Raw genomic sequence first — 24,215 nt, 5'->3', positions numbered from 1 at the left:
TTAGGATGTGTAACAACCTTGCTTATACAAAAACGCATTACAACCAATAATCACAGATAGACCGGACAACAGTGCATTTGGAGGCAAAGGGTCTCTGTATGTAACCTGCGCTTCCTTTCATTCAAGAATCTACGCGTGATGTCCCTGAAACAGCTTCACCATGTGCAGCTTGGGACTCCGACGAGGGCGGTTGCATCTCCTCCACTCTCCCTTATCTCTCTGCTTTTAACCTTCAAGTCCCTACTTCACCAGACTTGTGAATTCCTCAAAACTATATTGGATTCTGGATCTATTGGACTACTATTGGATTAACCATGGAATTGATCAGCTGGTCTCTGAACGCTATTGACACCATTTTTTCTACAAGAAGGTCAGGACCGGGGGATCATGCCTGCCCAGATGGAACGTATCCTGCGGGCTATGTCCTCAACTCCTGGAGTTCCTGGTGTGTGGCATGCTTGGCGCCTTTCTCTGTGGAGGACGTCGAAGACCTATTCATTTTTGGTCTTATGGTAGCAGGGCTGGTACTTTTTGGCTTATGTGCTGCCCTGATCTACCGGAAAATTGGCAAGACGGCGGCATCAAGAACCACGGCCCCTCGCTTGCCTGTCATGATTAACGAGGTGGGCAAGGCAGTGCATTCTCAGACTGCATTGACTCTTGAACTTAGACGCAAATTGGATGACACCTTGGAGCTGATGCGTGCCTTGCAGTTGAAGCTGAAGGTTTTGGAGGCCGGTGAATATTCTTAATTCAAAGTTAGGAATATTCTTAATTTATAATTGGGATTTGGCTGAGTGAGTAGATCTATAAAAAAAGTGTTTTTCACTGCTCGGCTGCAACACTACAGGCATCAAGGTTAATTGCCCTCTGTTTACGTCCAGAGGAATTTATCCAGGCTCTGGTGAGACTATTTGGCTCCATTCTTGTCTCAACCCACAAGGACAATAAACTGATAGACTTACACATGGACCAAAGCATGCTCCCGCCTCTCCTCTTACCACTCTCTGCCCCTCCCTCCCTGCGGCAGGCCTTGTCCCCTCTCAAGCTGGTCTGGCGGTGCGACTTACAGTTGCAGCGGCCTTCACCCACTTTGCCTCAATTTGGATGACGGACTGCTTCAAGTTTGGTGCACATAAACAATGTCAAATGTATATGTGTTGTCTTTAATTTTGATGTGTGCCATTATTACGGTAAACAAGTAATAATTGTGGATTAATTGCTGTATCTTGTCTGAGGTAATTGGAGTGTAAACATAATTGCCCTTTTTTGGGATCAATAAAGTTGTCTGAAGTCCATACCTACAAAGTGCATGTACATCAGTGGATGCAACAAGTGTTAATCCAAGTGTGATGAGAGTCACTACTCTTCCAGCTTTATGTCTCGTTTGCTGACTAATGCGCAACGCGCAATTGACTGACTTGCTCCCATCTTAAAGGGAATGACACTTGACAGTTTGATTGGTTGATTTTATATTAGTGACAGAACAGGCTCTTCATTAATAGTGTCCTCACTGTAAAATCTGATCTCTAAGAAAGTTAAAAAAAAGACTTGTTAAAAGAAAAATGTAATTAATTTTTGTCTAAATAGAAAGATAATCTTGTCAAGCAGTTTTTACATAAGAAAAAATGTCTTATTTTGGGAAAATGTATCTCACTTTTTCTTAATAAGTTTTTCCAGCTAAAATCAAGCTGTATTTAACCAGTAACAAGGAAAGACAATGGCTTTCAAATCATCCAAGCAAAGGAACAAGACTGTTTCCTTATTTTAAGACAGAGGCTAATCTTAAAATAAGAATTCTGTCTAGTTTTAAGGCACAGTTTGATTATTCAGTGCCTAGACATTTTGCTAGTTTTGAGAATTCTAATCAAGTACATTTTTCTTACTCCATTGGCATCAGATTTTTTTGCTTAATACAGGACAATGTGGCTAGATTTTGGATTATTTGACTTATTTTGAGAGGGACCGTTTTTGCAGTGCTCCAATTCCTTCATGTCCAGTCTAGCGACTGTACTCTCTCTTCTTCATTGTGTTGTGTGTGATGACTCCTCCCACTCATGATCTCCAGCATGGGATGTGGACACTCTAACCAGAAGGCCAAATACCTGGGCCTTGGCCCTGTGGCCAGTATACAAATAATGAATGTTATGAGTTCAATGGTACAAATATTTCATGAGGTGAAAGCTGTAACATGCCATGGTATGTTCCAGCTTTCACCGAATTAAATATTTGTTCCATTGAAAGAACATGCCAATATTCCAGTGAAAGAACATACCATTCAATGAAGCGAATGGTATGTTCCAGCTTTCACCAAATTAAATATTTGTTCCATTGAAACAATGTAAAACATTCATTATTTGTTTTATATAACAGCTAAAATAGATCCTTGTCATTTGATATTTTATTCATTCATAAACAACAGAAAAGGGACTTACATTTTGGTGTTCCACTGTAACGTGTAGTTCAGTGATGCTGTGCACTGATTTCGGACTTCCATTAAAAAAAATAAACAAATAAATAATTTGTGTAGTTCCTCAGTCCAGCCAAAAATCACGTCAGCATTTCATGTGAACAGGTCTTCATGCATCCAGATGGCTTACAGCAGAGTGGATTTTGTGTGTATGTTACAAGAATTAGCAGCATCAGTTAGCACAATCAAATTATGTCTCGGGAGAGTCGTTGTCCCCCAGCACATGCGCGCACACACACAACCTTGTCGGTGCTTGTGCGTGCATGTACTATGAAAAAAAGACTGTGTACATCCTAAGTGCAGCGAAAAAAATCACATCAGAAATGAGTCCAGCTTTTCTTTCTTTCTCCCTGCTAACAGCCTCCAGACAGCACAGAGGATTTGTTTTGTGCGCACATGTGCATGTGCGTGCGCGAGCATGTGTGGGCACGTGGGCGCGTGCATGAGAACGTGTGCGTGCAGAGTGCAATGGTACCAAATGTATGGAACCAAATTTGCACTCTAAATGGAACCAAGGTGCGCTCAGCCGTTATATAGAGTCCTATTAGCTGCTGGGGAGCGAGGTTTACTGCCTACTATTGCACAGCAACTCGCTGGTCTCAGTCACAAAAGCACTTTAATTTGTGCTCCGATTTTGTGTTGCACAAATAGCTGTGTGTCATTGGACGTGCTTCCAATGGATTTGCACCATACACTCAAATTATTTCATGGCCCTTCAAAATAAATCATTTGGGAACCTCTTAACATATGTATAAGTTTGATATGTATGTACGTTGCTTGAGAGGTGCTTTTTCATTTCCAAAACCTATATCTGGTGGCCATCATGGCTTGAAACCATAAAAGGTAGATTAAAGTTTTTTTTTGTTTGTTTGTTTTTTTGCAAATTACCCCTTTATGGACTTTTTAGCAATAAAAATGAAATTCCATGTTCTGTGCTACAGTTTTTACAGCTTTAAGTCACACTTGTGGTTGTCTCCCCCCAGCCCTTTCCCTTTTGCACAGACTATTCGACTATTAATAGTGTCTACTGTACTGTGTGTCGACATGATTTTATAAATTCTTGAGTGAGTCACTTTCACTTTGATTTAATTATTACTCTGAATATTGGGTCACGCTTAATTTTATGCAACATGAGCTACTTTTTTCCACAGTGTGCAAGGGACTAAGAAGCCTGCAGGCTGAATGTCATTCAATTCTTTCCATATTCAAAAACCTAACAGGTTCCATCCTGAATATATGAACTGCTCAAGTTAAACAAAATGTATTTAATTAATTGTTAGAAAATATATGTAACAAATCCTTGTGGATGTTTTATATGCAATGATGTACCCATTACTACTGTTCAGTTGCTTAAATAAGCACAACTCAAAGTAAATCCGACTGACATTCAGCATTTCTTCTGTCATTCCTCACACTGAGCGCCACTTAATTTGCATTCATGTGTGACAAATAACAACAATCTGCATGTGACATTTTGTGCCACTTTTCCAGATAACTTCGTGGTGGACCACAGTTCCTGTGTGAGAGCATGTCCAAGTAACAAGATGGAAGTGGAGGACAATCACATTAAGATGTGCATTCCGTGTACTGACATCTGTCCCAAAGGTAAACTGAAGCCTGGTTTGCAATTAGAATTCATTCATTGCTTATTTATTATTAATTCTTTGTAACTATTGAAGGAAGCAGTAATTACTGATATGCCAAAGCTATTAAAAGCAGGTGTGCCAGGAAGCCTGTGTCATTTTGCATTGGGAAATACGGTGGCCACGAGAGGCCACAACACTGCCAAATTAAGACACTATGAGCAAATGCAGAAAATACTTGCAAATATAAAAAAAAATACCTGCATACGGTTGATGCAACATTAATAAGGGTGGATGCAATATATAATATGTGCCATGTCCCTGGGAGTGATGGGCATTCTTGAATATAAGGGGGCGGCCCGCACATTTAAAATGTTCAAAAATATTTTTTTTAAATAACTTTGTTTCATTTTTTTCTCTCTCCTCTGTTGTAAACTCAGTTGCCTGCTCTGTGTGTGAGCATAGACTGCGTAAAGGACACTTAGAGTGAACAACATACGACAGTGAACCGGCCTGCATCACTCCATGTAGAAAGTTTGGAAAAATAAATGGGATTGGTTAACTTACTTTTTTGTTCCAAACTAGGAAACCTAAATGCAAAAGTGCACATTTGTGTTGAATCACTGTCCCCGTATGAAGTCAGAGCATGTGGCATGTGCATTTAGGAAGACAATGGCACCAGCTTATTGCATTGCGTTGCTTGTTATTAGTTTGTCATTTTATTTAAATTGGTGCATGATTTCACGGGTTTCTCGCCATGATTTCTCGCCAAATAGCTATGCTTCCTACGATGACTTAATCTGTACAGAGTGGTGCTTCATGACATGCCATAATTTGTGCATGAATCAAACAAACGTAAAACCCACAAAATGATGGTCTGGCGCAACATGTTGCACCACTAGCGGCCCCCCCCCCCCCCCCCCAAAAAAAAAACATATGCGGAGTGAATGCACCCAATGCAAAAACGTTTAATTAAAAAATAAATTAGAAATGAGTGTACATTTACACTCTCTGCTGCTCACACATTAAACCTACTATGTGTACATTTTTGGACAAAGCAGCAAACACTATATCCATCTAAAATTAGTGCATCTTAACATTTTAAAGATTATTCATGATCTATGCATAACATTAAATGACATGAAATACAACACAAAATAATAAAAAATATGAAACTTGCATCATATTTAGCTTTAAATGAAATTGTCTGAAATTAGAGCTAATTTTATTTTATTTTATTATTTTCTGCTTCACTTTAACTCTCAAGCAACTAAGCTATTTTAGTGACTAATGTGGTAGGATAATTATAGCATCAAATATAAAAGAACCAGCGACTAGCAAATATACCAGTACTTTACCACAAATCTCTATGAACCCATCAGTCATCCTTTGTGACAATCATGAGCTATTTTCATCCTCACTCTGGGCATCAAGAAAGTCTCAATGCTTGTGCAGGTGTAAATCTTGCTAGTCCAGGTCTGTTGGCCATGCAGGTGTCATAATTACCCTACTTGGTCAATACAAAAAAGAAAAATATCCTGTAATGCATATAACAATTTAATTTGATAACATGTTGAAGTGTTGCAAGTATTGAATTGATAAAGGTGTTTGTTTGTTTGTTTGTTTGTTTGTTTTTTTTTGTATTTCCTAGTGGTTTAATTAAGAAGTGTTTTGGCCACTAGCCATCTTAGTGCAGGGTATAAAAAAACTACATTGTCAATTTGTGTTTCAGCATGTGACGGTATTGGTACAGCCAGCTTGCTTACAGCTCAGACGGTAGACTCCAGCAACATCGACAAGTTTGTGAACTGCACAAAAATCAATGGCAACCTGGTCTTCCTCATTACTGGCATTAAAGGGTGAGTGCTATGAATAGTGATTCAGAATGATAGAAGAGGACTGACATACTGGAGTTGTTATTGGGAGCCATGAAGAAATAGTTTCCTCCATTGAGGTTTTTCAGGTTTCAAATCCCGCAAAACCTCAGAGATGGTCGCTGCACTACGAGATCTCAGTAACACTGAGAACTGCACTGAGACACTCTGATCACGCTGTAACATCGCAACATAAAACTATTTTTATATTGTGCCTAAAACTCTCATGAATATATTCTCAGGGTTTTTAGACGTTGTTATTGTGTTTATTTTATGTAAACATGCGAGAATCACAGGCTGTCTCTCCGTTATTTTCAATGGGAGCTGCTGTGAGCTACGCTCGCTTCCTGATCACGTCGTTCTGGGAGAAAGTGAAGTTTGCTCTTTAACGTCTTGATTATTGTTCTTTACAACACTGTTTGTCCTCTTTGTTCCAGACTAATATATATAATATGTCTGAAATTTGGTTTGTGCTTATTAAATTCCACGCAGATTAAACATAGCAGACACGGATTATTTGTTATAATTGTTTTAGCAAGTTTTCAGGGTATCATGCAGCAGTCTCTTATTAATGTGACAAAAAGCATAAAAAAATAAATTTTTGTAGTATAATATTAATTTACAACTGTCATTGTGTGGATTCTCTATGTTGTGTTGACTGCAGCGACTCTCTGGCACGCAAGGGACTATGGGATATGTGAAAACCCCAATTGGCTGAAAATAGGAAATTCAAGAATTTGCAATTTTGTGTTCACTGATTCAGGCAATGACCCTTTTATTTGAATTTGAATCAAATTTAGTGTTTCGGTACAGGTCGATTGCCGCAGCCTAGATTTCAAACAAAACAAAAATGACTTTTATTTTATTTTATTTTATTCATTTATTTATTTTTTTTTTTTTGCATAACAATGCAGTTAATGTTTTTCTATCCCTAAAACTGTGTTTTGTGAAGAAATAAATGTCATTTTTACAGACATTGTCTGTGTTTTTAAAGTTCATATGTGTCAGATTTACTTTATGCATTAGTAACCGTCTTAATCACTCTTTTGTGTTGATTCATAATGAAAATGATTTTTCAGAAAAGTTCCTACAAATATGTTATGCACAGTCCTATGTGATTTTATCATTTAATCAGTAGTGAATGTTTTCCATGAGTTACAGAATTTCTGGATATTTATTGTATTACTAGTCATACTGAACATTACATAAACATCTTTAACTATTTACCATATTGAAGCAAATGCTAATTCTGGTTAGCATTAGAAAATGTAGTCACACTAACTGCTTTTACCATATGTTGGTAGTATATATTCTGTTACATTAACCCCAATTAGTATATATCATTAACATTTGAAGTCATGCTAACTGAGGCTAATGCTAATGATTAGTGTCACCCACTATTAGTGGTAGTGCAATGTATGTAGCTTATGATGTACATATTTTTAAATTCAGGTGCTTTGTTGTCAGTGAAGCAAGAAAAAAGACTTCTTGCATGGTAGGAATATCCTGTTCTCTCCTAATATCTACTCATTTTCCAAATATAAGTCCTGTTTTCTAAGTCTTGGTGAGTGCCGCCGGCAATGAGTTGTCTTTGTTGTTTTACGCTGCCCAAGTAAGTCTGTCAACCCCCTCAGGCTGTTTTGCAGAGCCAAGAGAATTACTGCTGCTTTTTCATAGTCATTATTAAGAAAAAAACCCTTTGTATGTCTCTTATCTGTACAGTACAAAAAGCAGACACTTTGTTCTTCCTTCCTTTTGCCTTTTATCATCCATTTCCTCTTGTTATCATCCATAGGGACGTCTATCACAACATTGAAGCTTTGGACCCAGAAAAGCTCAATATATTCCACACCGTTCGGGAGATCACAGGTAAGTAATGTTACATTCTTACCTTTGTACAGGTTGTGTTTTTTACATATGCACACCAAAATAAACTGCCACATAAAAACAAACTCATGAAGTAAATTTGGCTTTTCAAAATATAGTATGCTTTGCGGTTTTGTACTGACCCAACTTGCATGATCTGTTAACCCAACTGTTTATGTTCAAAAGTCGACTGTGTACACTGTATGCTTGACAAACCCTCCGTGATAGCACCCATAGGTTTCCTGAAGTAGGTTTGAAGATGAAATGGAGTTGTTCCAAATATCACCATCTTGGCAGGGTGTAAATCTACCTCACTCTTGGCAAACTCATAAATGGGTAAAGAAATGGAGTGTGGGTAAGACTGATGTGATCTGGCGTTGATGAATGGCACCTGAACATGCCTTTCATTTTGTAGTTAACAAACAAGCTAGGGCTAATTGGCTAACCTTGGTTTGGGTGAATGATTATATTTCATGGACTGGCTTTCGTAATAGGTGGCTTAGGTGCAGGTAATAAAAAATATGAACAACATTTTGCCTTGGTAGCAGTGGCACCAACATCATTAAGCTGTCAATACCTGCCAATGAGTGCTAATGGTATAAACATACAAATTAAATAATGCTAAGATATCACCCAGTGGAGATGTGTAATAAAATACTTACAAAGGACAAACGGGCATGTCTACAGCTGCCAGCAGCATCTGCTTGCAGGTGGTTGCTTGGACCCACTGGCACATGCTAGCTATCACTCTACTATGCCTCTAATATGGGTTATATTGATGGGTTATAGAAAAATTTATTTACCCCTTTACAATTAACATGAATGGAGGGAATACAGAAAACGTTTTTTTTTTGCACCAAACTGTAAATAGGTTTAATTTCTGATGTAAAGTTAGGCATTTTAACATGGGCATCTATTAGGGGTGACTCTCTTTTGGAGCCAGCCAATGTATGAGTGGATGATGCATTGACAGCGCGCGTACTATTTCCAATGTTATTTCTCTTAACATGATAACCTACCTGTCAAACATTGATGAAGGTGATGTCTAAGATCTAAGAGGCATGGCGCAATATTTACCTCTTCTGATTGGAAATGGGGAGACGACACAACATTTTAATCGACTCTACTGTCAGATTAGCTACAAATGAGGGCAACAAGCAGTTAGCGTTTGCCCCTTGATGGGCATTCCCACACTCTGCTCTGCTTGTGGTTACTTTCCATTCTTGTGCACAATGTTTAATGGCAGATTATAAAGAGAGGGAAACCCGTCAATGTCACTTTGAGATTTTGCTCCGTGCTTAACGGAACAAAACTTCAATTGATTTGTTTCAGTAAAACGTATCACGGTGACATTCCTGTATCGCTAGTTAGCTTGCTAACATCTCAGTAAGATGTCTTGCAAATTTCTTTAGAGGTATTATGAAGTTATAGAAAGTTTTTTTTTTTTTTTTTAGTGTTTATTTCTCGCTAAATTTTTACAAAATATAAGGGAAAAATGGCAAACATATTGGATTAGATTAGTTTAGAAATATAGCTGTTGGTGATCTTATTCTGCCATCTTGAATTAATTCTTCAAGCAACCAAGCAACATGCCGTCATCACACTGCCTTCACACTGCTTTCACTTAGATTGGCAGTAGCCATGTTGCATTGCTCAACATTTGCATAAAATAGGCTTCTCGTCTATTTTGCCTAGCTGGCGGCAGAGTGGCCACATTTCTCTTGTCACTGTTAAACACCCATTGAAAAGGAATGGCGCCTCATCACTTTGTCTCTGTCTCTTCTAGCGAATGTGACCAATGGGTTAATTACCTGGCACTGGTAAATTTCTCTCCGCCATTCAAAGATAGTTGTGACGTTCAGCGGATATTGCAAGCAGGAAATCTATAATTTTGTGGCAAAAGAATGAAAATGTTATTAATTGATAAACCATTATTTCAAAGAATGGTTTCTGTTGCGAAACATTTAGAATTACAGAGTTTCTAGTTTTCTTTACTCTTCCTTAAACCTATTCACAGCCTTGCATATGTAATAAAGGCCTGATTACTCTGGATAAATGGTAATGATAAGGGTAAAAGGGTTTGTAATGCAACTCATGACAAAAGAAAAGCTAGTGTGCTATTTAATTTAAAACAGCATGTTGGGCTGTGTTTTATTTTTAAGGATGCAGAGCTTAGAGCTGGTGGTGGAGGCATAAGCTTAATCAGAAGCCAAGCACCATGTGGCCAGAGAGGCGTATCGGCTCGGCTTGTCATCTCTCTGAGCTGTCAGAAGAATGTGACTTCTGACAGAAGCAAACGACCTGCCTCTGTGACCCCAAGGTCACAACTGGCATTGCTCTAGCTTTCAAATGAGCCATGTAGGAGGAGAGCTCCTCTTCCTCCTCCTCATCCTCCAACAGCTCTCTCTCTCTCCGTCACTTTGGCAGTCGAGCTTCTCTGAAAACTTATCATCAGGTTAACTTTCATCCAAAGGATGGGCAGTCCACCAGCATCATTTAGCATAGTGGATTTGTCAATGTTAAGACTCAAAGTGGGAAAAAGCTTTACCACAGCTTTATTACACTTAACCTTTGGTTTTGAGTTCACAGCTCTCTTCTTTACAAGGCTTCATGGTGTAATCTGTTCTGCACTGATGTGGCTCTCTCCCTTGTATGTAAATTCCTGCTACCTGATATTTTCCTGTAATTATTTCTGCTTAAAAACAACAGAGAGCAGTCTGTCCAGGTATTTGCAATGTTGCTTTTGCAGAAATGATTCCACATTCAAGCAAGTAATGCATCATGTTTGTGATTATTTCAGTGAAGGAAGCTTTCAGATGTTCCTGGATATTTCCGCCAAGTCGATATAATTTACCAGGAAATAGATTTTTTTGTCTGGCAAATGTTCAAAATACAGCAACATTATTTGCTATTGATACTTTTTGCTTTCAGCATGGCTGTGGCCAGTTTTGTGGTTTTGTTTGGCTGTTTTGACCAAGTGACAGAAGGCCCAACACAAAATTCAACCAATTTGACAGGAAATCTGGTTGAGACTGTACTAGTCGGTAGGTTTCTACAAGTCTCTCTGACTTGATATTAAGGCGTTTGTATTTAGACATTGAGTTTTGGCCATGTTTAAAAACCCAGTGTTAATGATATGTTTTCAACTTGTCGTTCTATAGCTTTTTTTTTTTTTCCAATTAACATTTATTAAAAACTAATTAGTCCATGAGTCAGTTGTTAATGTTGATCTAATCAGTACCACTTAAGGGGGCTAAAAACAATCCAGCCTCAGTACATCATGGCCTACCCCAAAATGTATGATGGCCAGCCCAGGGTGGTCGCTATAGCTAAGGGTCAATGAAGAATTACACGAGTCAAAAAAAAAATGCTTCAATCATTTTGAAAGGTATGCCACATTATTTGTCTGATCATAAAGAATCCAAAAAGGTTTAGTTGGGACTATCTATGACTGAATATTATGGAGATATGGGGTAAAAACAGTAAAAATAGTGACAAAGGTCAATTTCAGTTTGAAATCATTGTCAAGATTTGTCATCAAGGAGTCAACTAGTCCACAACTCGTTGCACCAGAGTAGTCAGTTAATGATTTCCATTAGTTTATGCAACCCTGATTTTTGCTGAACATCAACTTGACAAGGCACTATGATTGTCTTTTATATTCCCTGTATAGTTGGTCCAAAAATTAAAACTAGCAATCCTATCCCAAGCCTTCATTTTCTCTTCTTCACCAGGCAACATCCAAAAAGTAACGATGGTATCTCTTTACTCAAGAAATATTCCCAGTTTCCCTTTTAGGGTATAATCTCCTAAAAGTACACATTGTGTGCTCTTTAATGAGTATTAGAGAATTACAGACAAGTGTGCAAAAGGCTCCAGGTTGTTAACTCCATTAGAAAACACCTTCAGTCTCCAAAGAGCACTTTGGCAAAGCAACAATGTGCCTGAGCACCACAGGTTTTGTCATTAAGACAATTAGTGTCCACAATGCTAATGATAGTGCAGCCCAGCCGCTTTTGGCTAAAAGGCAGTCACAATGTTCAAATCCACAGCATGAGGTTTGGGGAAATAGTCAGGGAGCATGCAGAGTACAAGATGGAGAAATATCAAAATGACTATTGGCTAATATATATATTTACCTTTTAATGTATTTTAGGATTCTATCCCTACAGTAAGGCAAAGGAATACAATAAAAATGGCATATAATGAAAACAATAATCATAATCTAGAAATGATGAAGAATCTCTTTATATATATATATATATATATATATATGTATATATATATATATATATATATATTCACAAAGGAGCTATTATATATTTCGTAAAGTTGTCATTCTCATTACCGTAATGACAAACATTATTATGCCCATATTGAGCCATAACTCATGTAATATTGCTGGGGAAGTGTTGATTGCCATTACAGCACATTGTACTACACCATCCACATAGCAATCCAAGAAACTGTGTTACACAATTTTCTACCTGTCTGTAACAGCCATTGTACATGTATAATTTTACATGTATAAGACAAGGATAACAGAATGTAAACAATCACAGTCAAGTATTTGTTTTTAAACTCACTGAGATGTAAAGTAGAAGATAAATTGTTTTGTATGTGTGAGATAATTCCGACACCAAAATCAAGACAATACAACTAGTCCAAATATCAGCTTGTAACAACAGGTCTGAATTTATTTTTAAATTAAATGTGGTTGTGGGTTATATAGCATTCACGCTGTCTGTTCATTTGCCTGTCCATCTGTCCACCAACATGAAAAGCACTACTCTTCCGAAAACCATTTGGTGGAGTTCAATGAAATGTCAAAGAGTGGTAGCACACCATATTAAGAAGTGGATGAAGGAAAATAATTCCAGTGTGACATCAGCATTCAAGTGGAAATAATTGCAATTTTAGCATGGCAAATCAAGAGAAAAATAGAAGAAATTCTATATACATTGTAAGCAGGACACACACACTATTTACAATGGGGAGAACAGGACCAGGGTGTACAATGAAGCAGTTTTACCGAAATTATTGCATTTCCATTGTATTTGCTGACCTGGTAGTGCAGCAGATAACAGAATATTTACAGAGGAATCCTGCAACTGGTGATAGAATCAACAAATTCAGGACAAATACTCCTTACACATTACTCTTTTGAAAATAAGATTGGTCACTTGAGTTTTCAGTAGGCAGCCAGGTAGGGGTCCATTGAAGCATTACTCAGGGGTCAAAATTAAAAGATGCTCCAATCATATTGAAAACTATCCACATTATTTGTCTGAAGTTATGGGGTAAAAACAGCAAGAATGGTGACAAAGGTCAATTTCAGTTTGTACAAGGATCAAAAGTTAAAGTTGCCCTGATTTTGGTAAAAAGTGCAAATTATTGCTTGAGTTAATAAGGTTTTAAAAAGGAATAGCTTGTACCATGTGACATGCTTAGTTATCATGTCACAGGGTAACATATGTCACAGGTCAGAGAATCCAGTGGATGTTGCCATTGTTTGACCTTTACTTTGGAGACCAAGCATTCAACACAGTCAAAACTATTCCATTAATTAATCCTGTTAGCTCAACCAATAATTTGCACCACTTTGTTTATTTTTTTTTTATTACCACAATTAGAGCAAATTTAACTTGGGCAGGGGTGGCTTGAACCAGGAACCTTCCACACTAGAAAAATAGGAAGGAAGGAGAAAAGGGCTTGTACAGACTGGCCAGACAAAAGGACAGAGCTGGAAAGGATGTGCACCAGGTTAGGGTGGTAAAAGATGCAGATGGTAATGGGCTGAGAAGCGGGGAGAGTGTGTGGAGAAAGTGGAGGGAATATTTTGAGGAGCTGATCAATTAAGAAAATGAGAGAAAGAAAAGGCTGGATGATGTGGCAAGACTAAATCAGGAAGTACAAGATGAAGTATGGATGAAGTGAGGGCAGCTATGAAGAGGATGAAGAGTGGAAAAGTAGGTGGTCCAGATGACATTCCAGTGGATGCATGGAAATGTCTAGGAGAGATGGCAGTGGAGTTTCTAACCAGATTGTTTAATAAAATCTTGGAAAGGGAAAGGATGCCTGAGGAGTGGATACAAAGTGTGCTGGCTTCTATTTTTAAGAACAAGGGGGTGTGGAGAGCTGTAGTGACTTCACAGAGCCATAAAATTGATCAGCCACAGCATGAAGTTATGGGAATGAGGAGTAGAATCTAGGCTTACAAAACAGGTGAAGATCTGTGAGCAGCAATATGGTTTCATGCCATGAATTAACACTACACATGCAATGTTTGCTCTGAGAATACTGATGGAGAAGTATAAAGAAAGACAGAAGGAGTTACATTGTGTGTTTGTGGATTTTAAGAAAGCTTATCACAGGGCGCTAAGAGAAAAGTTGTGGTGTTGTATGAGAAAGTCTGGATTGGCAGAGAAGTATGTGAGGGTAGTGCAGAACATGTACAAGGATAATGTGACAGCAATGTGATACACGGTAGGAATGACAGACTCATTCAAGGTGGACTGGGAAAACACCAAGGATCAGCTCTGAGTCCTTTCTTGATTGCAATAGCGGTGGACAGATTGACAGATGACATCAGAAAGGAGTCTCCATGGATGATGATATTTGCAGATGACATTGTGATCTGTAGTGAGAGTAGAGAGCAGGTTGAGTCTATCCTGGAGAGATGGAGATTTGCTCTGGAGAGCAGGTGAATGAAAGTCAGTAGGAGCAAGACTGAGTACATGTGTGTGAATGAAAGGGAGCCCAGTGGAATAGTGTGGATACAAGGAGTAGAGGTGGTGAAAATAGATTATTTTAAATACTTGGGGTCAACTGTACAAAGTAATGGAAAGTGTGGTAGAGAGGTGAGAGAAGAGAATGCAGACAGGGTGGAGTGGCTGAAGAAAGGTGGCAGGAGTGATTTGTGACCGAAGAATATCAGCAAGACTGAAGAGGAAAGTCTTCAAGACAGTAGTGAGAACAGCTATGTTGTACGACTTAGAGACGGTGGCACTAACAAAAAGACAGGAGGCAGAGCTGGAGGTGGTAGAGCTGAAGATGTTGAGATTCTCTTTGGGAGTGATGAGAATGGGCAGGATTAGGAATAAACATATCAGAGGGACAGCTCAGGTAGGACAGTTTGGAGACAAAGTCAGAGAGGAGAGATTGAGATGGTTTGGACATGTGCAGAGGAGGGACCCAGGGTATATAGGGAGAAGGATGCTGAGGATGGAGCCACCAGGCAGGAGGAGAAGAGGGAGACCAAAGAGGAGGTTTGTGGATGTGGTGAGGGAGGACATGCAGGTGGTTGTTGTGACAGAGGAAGATATAGAGGACAGGGTGAGATGGAAATGATTGATCTCCTTTGGTGACCCCTAACGGGAACAGCCAAAAGAAGTACATGAAAACTACTATATATAATACATGCAAAGCACCTGCTAATGCAGAGCAACATGTATCATTTTGTGAGCTTGATCACAGATATCTATTTTGCATTTGTGTTGCTGCAAACATTGATTTCATGCATAAAAAGCTTCACAAGCTCCAGTTTGAAGATGATTACCTCGGAAATCCACTCAAGTCTTTTGGGAATAGCTTGATTCCAGCGCGATTCTTCACAATTACTCGAGCTTGCCTCCTTTTGTTCCCTCATCAAACCCTCTTTAATAAGTGTTCCCTCATCCCCCACCTCTGCTGAGTCGGGAAATAAATAAAATGTTCATGAACAGATGATGGTCCACCCATCAACAAGCCAGGAGCTTCCTTCTTCTCTGCACTCAAGCTCACCATGGTTTGCTCTTCCTTGATAAACAGGATTATGCATGCGGTGGGAAAAATACACAGTCTGATATAATGGAGACTTTTTAACATTTGGAGAAGCTGCCTTTCACATGCATGAGCTTTCTCTCCCTAATCCTCCACTTCTTCTCCACATCATACCTTCATCATGAAGGCAACAAGAAAGCAGCTGAAATTCAAAGCTCATCCATATAACATTAGATGTGCCTTAGTTCTTCTCCCTCTTTTCTTTTCCCTTTCCCTCTACTCCTCAGCCTCACCGCCTCAGCCAACCATTTTGTTTGTCCTCCAGTGTTGGCATGGGAATTGCACCCCACTACGGTTCCTCTGCTAAATATTTCATATTTCCAAATCCATTATTGAAAATCCTAAATGAGCCATTGCCATCCTCTCAGCTATTCATTTAATTTCCTAAATGATTCAACAGCAGAGAGGCAGATAAAGGAAATGCAAAAATATTGATATATCAAACTCAACACTTGTCATAGCTGGCACAAAACTCTCCAGAGGAGCAGCTGTGTGTGTAACTGTTTCGGGTTTTTTTTTTCCCCTCTGAAGTTCTTGGCTGCTTTCAAATCATACTCAGGTGGTTGCTGTGGATGTGGCTAAGTTTAGAGAGACGTCAATGTTCTCGTTTTCCTTTTTTTGCCCTTGTTTCTGAAGATGGCCCTTAAAATGAGCAGCTCTGTCAGTACTGGTGACTTCTTATAACCCATGTCTTTGTGTGTGTCCTTTTAGGCTTTCTGAACATCCAGTCTTGGCCAGACAACATGACGGATTTGAGTGTTTTCTCCAACCTTGTAACTATTGGGGGACGAGCGCTGTACAGGTAAAGAGCTGCAAACAAAGGAACTTTGCTCTAATTGGATATTTATAGGTCAGAGAGCATCATTTATTCCACAGTAGTACAGCAAATATGTCAAACCAAGATCAGGAAATTGTAAATGAAGCTAGACTGAGGCTTGACCAAGGATAACAAATGCTGTGTTATTTCCCAGCGTTAATTATTTAATGTTGCGGTATGATGGCAAAATGCCTGTATGCAAACCTATTTAGATAGAAAATTAGGCACTGGGTCTGTTATCCAGAGCAGAGTGTTTCAGCTGATACCACATATGTGTCTGGGACATTTTAGGAACGTGTCCCTCATGAATGTCAAAATGAAAATCAACACACAGTGTGGCCATAATGCAGGTGTGATGCTCGCTGTGTTTCGGGCCTTCACAATTTTCATAATCACAATTTTGATCACCACGTGAGACGAAGATGAAGTACTGTATGTTCCTATATATAATATGTCAACAGATGAATTCTACAGATGAATGAAAAATAACCCATAATTCATGGCTTTGTTTCATTATCTCTGATTATATTTTTAAAATAATCAAATATCAAAGTCAATTTTTAATAGCCTCTAGTGGCTTCATGGCCAATTAAGGATCCCCAGCCTACTTGCAGTACATTCGGGAACACTGTCTTGGAGAGTCCATTTTTAGAAAGTATGACTGACCTTGAACTTTGACCCAAAAACAATAAGCTTCTTGGGAACACTGTGCATAATGCATATATCAAGTCTGGTGAACATCTCACTCACAATTGAAATGTCACAAGACTTACTGACTCCCCCCCCCCCCCCCCCCCCCCCCCCCACACACACACACACACACTCTCAAAGCAGTGGTGGGCACAGCTAACCAAAAAGTTAGCTTTGATAACCATTAATCCGATAACTGAAAAGTTATCTTTTATGACGCTAAACTGATAAACTGATAAAAAAAATGTATCTTTATTACACATAACCACATGATGACTTGATGTGGCCACATCAAATTACACTGTCAGCTCCTGATAAACCAGGGCTGCTGGGTAAATTCAAGGATCACAGACACAAGAAGAATGCACAAACAATTAACGAATAAAAAATAAAACCTCAAACACTGTCATCATCTTTCAAAAGCAGTAAAACACAGTATTAGAAGTCATGATTTATCTCGGTATTATATACACCGTCATTCACGAACTAAAAGCTGCTGCTTTTTTCACATGCTTTGAACCCTGCGGCTTAAACAACTGAAAAAGTCCATTAACGCATTGATTGGCAGAGTAAAATACACGTAGTAAATATAAATTCTTACCTGTTAGTTTCAGTGGGATTCATCAAGATAATAACCCACATAAAGCATCCTGATTATCCAAAACGGTGAAGAAAAGTCCCTCTGTAACACAGCTGTGCCATGAGATTTCCTCTCTCCCACTGGGTCTTGACAATTAAATTATGGAGTCAGCCACAAAGAAATAAAATAAAATAATGTTAAAATTAGTCCATTTTGTTTTTGTCAAGTGGACGGTAACAGTGTAACGTCCGAAGTGAATCTGAACTACACTACCCACAATGCTCCCTACGTCAACAGGCCAATCACGTCTTGCACTTAATGATGATGTCATCAGCAAGTGACAGCCAGTCTGCCACAAACCACTGATCTACACACGACAGGGACTAAAATGTTTCATTTTAGGGTTTACAAATTTTTTGACCGTTAAACTTTGCTCACTTTACCAGCAAAAAAAATACATAATAGCGGACTGAAATTTATCTTAACTAAATTAATCGGAAGATAATTGGTGCACTGATGGTTTTTAAACTTATCTGAAAAGCTAATCCACTAATAAAAACATTAACTTTGATTATCGGTTATCGGATTAATCAATCAATTTTTTTATATAGCGCCAAATCACAACAAACAGTTGCCCCAAGGCGCTTTATATTGTAAGGCAAGGCCATACAATAATTACAACCTTACCCATCCCCTGAGCAAACACAGTTGGAACAGTGTTACAGAAAAACTCTCTTCAGCCTTTTTGATTGTAGGAAGAAACTTCATGCACATCAAACTCACATACTACCAAAAAAACAAAACAAAAACAAAAAACAATGAAGCAAGCACAACAAGCACAAATATGCAAGACACAGATGATGGAACGAAGCATCAAGGTGCTGATAAAGAGTCCAGTGGTCATAGTGAACATTAATCCTAACAATCAAATCAAATCAATTTTATTTATATAGCGCCAAATCACAACAAACAGTTGCCCCAAGGCGCTTTATATTGTAAGGCAAAAGCCATACAATAATTACGGAAAAACCCCAATGGTCAAAACGACCCCCTGTGAGCAAGCACTTGGCAACAGTGGGAAGGAAAAACTCCCTTTTAACAGGAAGAAACCTCCAGCAGAACCAGGCTCAGGGAGGGGCAGTCTTCTGATGGGACTGGTTGGAGCTGAGGGAGAGAACCAGGAAAAAGACATGCTGTGGAGGGGAGCAGAGATCAATCACTAATGATTAAATGCAGAGTGGTGCATACAGAGCAAAAAAGAGAAAGAAACACTCAGTGCATCATGGGAACCCCCCAGCAGTCTAAGTCTATAGCAGCATAACTAAGGGATGGTTCAGGGTCGCCTGATCCAGCCCAAACTATAAGCTTTAGCAAAAAGGAAAGTTTTAAGCCTAATCTTAAAAGTAGAGAGGGTGTCTGTCTCCCTGATCTGAATTGGGAGCTGGTTCCACAGGAGAGGAGCCTGAAAGCTGAAGGCTCTGCCTCCCATTCTACTCTTACAAACCCTAGGAACTACAAGTAAGCCTGCAGTCTGAGAGCGAAGCGCTCTATTGGGGTGATATGGTACTACGAGGTCCCTAAGATAAGATGGGACCTGATTATTCAAAACCTTATAAGTAAGAAGAAGAATTTTAAAATTAGATTAGGATTAGATGAACAGTGCCCACCATTGAAGGAATGCCAGTTACAATATTGTGGCCGTGTTGTGTGTTTCTCTGAGCCTGACCCAGTGTGTTGGTGTCTCATTGTTGAGGACCCAAGCAACTGGAAAAGGCCAAGGAGACGCCTGGGTGATTGCCATCCGTGACCCAGGGTGGTTCTGTAATGTGGTTGATGTGACAACATACGACACCAGCGTATGCTCCCGGAACTGACCTGACACTTATTGTTGTTGAAAAAGATTAAACAAAATGTCATTTATTGCTGAAACTACAGGGAGGTTCTTACATGTAATCATATTTTTCATCATAGTACAATGCTTTGGCACCTTATATAAAATTACCAGCCTGATATTGTGAAATATTTTCCAGAATAAGACCTAATTAAAGTTATTAATTTATCATAAATTTCTAAAGTGCTGCTCCTTTACGTTCCCAATTTTTTTGTTAAAAGAAGTCTAATTATCAGCAGAAAAGAATGTTAAATAAATACCTAAAAGACCTTTTCGTCATGATTAGGTTTTGACATTTAAGAAGCCAGCTTATTTGTCTCACCTCCTCTGATGGAAGACAATTATTTAGCATTTAATTTCTTCCAGCTACTCCAAGGGTGCTCTGAAAATTTGCTGTAACATTTGGATTTTATCACTGAATTACTGTTAAGCTCTTAGTGCACTGCGAAAGGGAGAATGTGCTGTGACTTGTGCACATGCACATGTCCTTCACCTACATGCAGGCAAAAACAGCAGGCTGCAGGACAAATTACAGCCTGCCACCCAACCCTTTGCCCCCTGCTTGATCCTGCATCGTCTCTGTCGGTCTGCTGGCTGTCACAGCCCGCTGGCTAACTGTCGTTCATTACCCTGTGCACAGGCGATGCAGTGAAGCGGGGTATTGTTTTCAGTTGGGTGTGTATGTGTGTTTGTCTGTGGACAAGATAACACAAAAATAGATGAACAAATTTCCTTCAAACTTCGTAGGAATATTAATTGGATAGTTTTGGAGTAGTTTGGTCAAGATCATGGAAAACATGGTTCAAAACATGTTTTGTTTTTTTCTCAACATCCAAGAAGTGTATATGCATGATCTTCAACATTATCATTGATGGCTATGAATAACTTCATAATGAATACATATACATACAAGTATGTGCACTTGTACATTTATACCGTGGTGTGTCGAATGCGCAGGGTATGTGTCATTAATGTTGTAATTGATTATTACATCCGTCAAGGACATAATAAAATCAGCAGAGTTTATTTACTTATTTGTCTGACTTTTAGCAAGATTATGTCAAAACCACTGCACCAATTTTGATGAAATTTTAACCATTTTTTTCACCATTTTCACCACAATTTTGGAGGTGATCCGGATCTGGATCCAGATCCACATTTTGGATCAGGTTTCACTTTATATAGGCTTTGAAGGATTACTGTTAGCAGGATTACGTCAAAACTACTGCACAGATTTTGACAAAATTTTCACCAGATACATATTAGGCCATGGAAGACTCCATTAAATTTTGGAGGCTTATATAGGCTTTGAAGGATTACTTCAAAACAGCTTCACGGATTCTCACCAAATTTGTACCGCCAGTAGCTATTAAGCCATGGAAGACTCCACTCAGTTTTGGAGGTGATCTGGTTCCAGATCCGCTTCTGGATCAAGATTTCACTTTATATAGGCTTTGAAAGATTACGTCAAAACTACTTCACACATTCTAAATACAAATTTGCACCACAGAGAGATATTAGGGCACAGAAGACACCACTGCATTTTGGAGTTGATCCGGATCCAGATTGGTGGATGTCAGAAATCTCTGATTGCTCTTGTTTACAAATGATACAATGGGGAAAAATCATTTAAAATTGGAATCTTATAGCTGAGCAATCAGGAGTTAGGCCATAATGGAGTATTGCTTCTTATTTGCATTTTGTGCTCAGCTTTCAAAAATCTAATGAATAAACATCCAGCTTTTTGATCTACACTCAACAAAAATATAAACACAACACTTTTGGTTTTGCTCCCATTTTGTATGAGATGAACTCAAAGATCTAAAACTTTTTCCACGTACACAATATCACCATTTCCCTCAAATATTGTTCACAAACCAGTCTAAATCTGTGATAGTGAGCACTTCTCCTTTGCTGAGATAATCCATCCCACCTCACAGGTGTGCCATATCAAGATGCTGATTAGACACCATGATTAGTGCACAGGTGTGCCTTAGACTGCCCACAATAAAAGGCCACTCTGAAAGGTGCAGTTTTATCACACAGCACAATGCCACAGATGTCGCAAGATTTGAGGGAGCATGCAATTGGCATGCTGACAGCAGGAATGTCAACCAGAGCTGTTGCTCGTGCATTGAATGTTCATTTCTCTACCATAAGCCGTCTCCAAAAGCGATTCAGAGAATTTGGCAGTACATTCAACCAGCATCACAACCACAGACCACGTGTAACCACACCAGCCCAGGACCTCCACATCCAGCATGTTCACCTCCAAGATCGTCTGAGACCAGCCACTCGGACAGCTGCTGAAACAATCGGTTTGCATAACCAAAGAATTTCTGCACAAACTGTCAGAAACTGTCTCAGGGAAGCTCATCTGCATGCTCGTCGTCCTCATCGGGGTCTCGACCTGACTCCAGTTCGTCGTCGTAACCGACTTGAGTGGGCAAATGCTCACATTCGCTGGCATTTGGCACGTTGGAGAGGTGTTCTCTTCACGGATGAATCCCGGTTCACACTGTCTAGGGCAGATGGCAGACAGCATGTGTGGCATCGTGTGGGTGAGCGGTTTGGTTATGGTATGGGCAGGCGTCTGTTATGGACGAAGAACACAGGTGCATTTTATTGATGGCATTTTGAATGCACAGAGATACCGTGACGAGATCCTGAGGCCCATTGTTGTGCCATACATCCAAGAACATCACCTCATGTTGCAGCAGGAAAATGCACGGCCCCATGTTGCAAGGATCTGTACACAATTCTTGGAAGTTGAAAATGTCCCAGTTCTTGCATGGCCGGCATACTCACCGGACATGTCACCCATTGAGCATGTTTGGGATGCTCTGGACCGGCGTATACGACAGCGTGTACCAGTTCCTGCCAATATCCAGCAACTTCGGACAGCCATTGAAGATGAGTGGACCAACATTCCACAGGCCACAATTGACAACCTGATCAACTCTATGCAAAGGAGATGTGTTGCACTGCATGAGGCAAATGGTGGTCACACCAGATACTGACTGGTATCCCCCCCCCCCCCCCCCCAATAAAACAAAACTGCACCTTTCAGAGTGGCCTTTTATTGTGGACAGTCTAAGGCACACTAGTGCACTAATCATGGTGTCTAATCAGCATCTTGATATGGCACACCTGTGAGGTGGGATGGATATCTCAGCAAAGGAGAAGTGCTCACTATCACAGATTTAGACTGGTTTGTGAACAATATTTGAGGGAAATGGTGATATTGTGTATGTGGAAAAAGTTTTAGATCTTTGAGTTCATCTCATACAAAATGGGAGCAAAACCAAAAGTGTTGCGTTTATATTTTTGTTGAGTGTATATATACAGTGGTTGTTCATTCATTCATTTTCTGCCACTTGTCTGGGTCTCAGTGACAGGAGACCAAGCAGCTCAACCCACATTTCACCTATCTTCTACCAAGTCCAAGGCATTACCAAGCCATCTGGGAAATATAATCCCTCCAAGGTGTCCTGGGTCTTCCCTTGGGCCTCCTGCCAGTTGGACATGCCTGGAATACCTCCCTAAGGATCCCCAAGCCTCCTCAACTGGCTCCTATAGATGTGAAGAAGCAGTGGCTCTACTCAGAGTCCCTCTCGGACAGTTGAGCTTCTCACCGTTTCCAGGAGTGTAAGCCCAGATACTGAATGGAGGAATCTCATTTCTGTCACTTGTATCCATGATCTTATTCTTTCAGTCGTTACCCAGAGTTCATAACCACAGATTAGGATAGGAGAGTAAATCAACTGGTGAATTGAGAGCCTCGCCTTCTGGCTCAGCTCCTTTGTCATCACAATGGTCCGGTACAGTGTTCGGATAACATTAGACGCCGCCCCAATCCATCTGTCGATCTCATGCTTCAACTTACATCCACTTGTGAACAAGATCCTGACATACTTATACTCCTCCATTTGGAGCAATAAGTCTTCCCTGACCAAGTGGGGACAATCAACTGTTTTCCAACAGAGGAGCATAGTCTCAGATTTGGTGGAGCTGCTTCTCATGCCAGTTGCATCACATTGTGCCTGAAACCTGCTCACTGCACATTGGAGGGTTTATATATATATATATATATATATATATATATATATATATATATATATATATATATATATATATATATATATATATATATATATATACAGTGTTTTCAAAAGTTTGGGCATTCCTGATAATTTTCATGATTTTCCTTTATAAATCATTGGTTTTCTGGATCAGAAATTTCAATTAAATACGTACGAGGTCTGTTAGAAAAGTATCAGACCTTTTTATTTTTTTCAAAAACCTGATGGATTTGAATCACGTGTGCTTGCATGAGCCAACCTTGAAACTTCGTGTGCATGCGTGATTTTTTTCAAGCCTGTCGGTTGCGTCATTTGCTTGTAAGCAGCTTTTGTGTGAGGATGGGTGGAGTCTCTTGTCATTTTTTCTTTGCAAGGAAATGGCAGAACAACTGGAGCAGCACCACTTCATCAAATTTTGTCAGAAACTGGGCCACAGCCAGGTGTAAACCATTCAGATTATTCAGACGGCTTTCGGTGACGATCCTCTGGGCATCACACAGATTAAGGAGCAGTACAACCGGTTTAAAGACGTCCGCACAAC

The 24,215-nt window shown here is 39.5% G+C and overlaps 1 protein-coding gene across 1 annotated transcript in view; it reads left to right on the top strand.

Moving 5' to 3' along the window:
- LOC117525342 (receptor tyrosine-protein kinase erbB-4-like) overlaps positions 1-24,215 on the top strand; it is a 1,053,282-nt gene that overhangs the window by 692,801 nt on the left and 336,266 nt on the right. Inside the window, exons 8-11 of the mRNA XM_034187180.1 lie at positions 3,962-4,075; positions 5,786-5,912; positions 7,723-7,796; positions 16,326-16,416. Coding sequence (XP_034043071.1) covers positions 3,962-4,075; positions 5,786-5,912; positions 7,723-7,796; positions 16,326-16,416 — 406 coding nt within the window. The remainder of the gene's footprint in view (positions 1-3,961; positions 4,076-5,785; positions 5,913-7,722; positions 7,797-16,325; positions 16,417-24,215) is intronic.

The sequence above is a fragment of the Thalassophryne amazonica genome, chromosome 14, assembly GCF_902500255.1.
Source record: "Thalassophryne amazonica chromosome 14, fThaAma1.1, whole genome shotgun sequence".
Classification (NCBI taxonomy): Eukaryota; Metazoa; Chordata; class Actinopteri; order Batrachoidiformes; family Batrachoididae; genus Thalassophryne; species Thalassophryne amazonica.
Note: the sequence above shows the minus strand (reverse complement) of the source record. Positions and strands in the feature narration are given on the sequence as shown.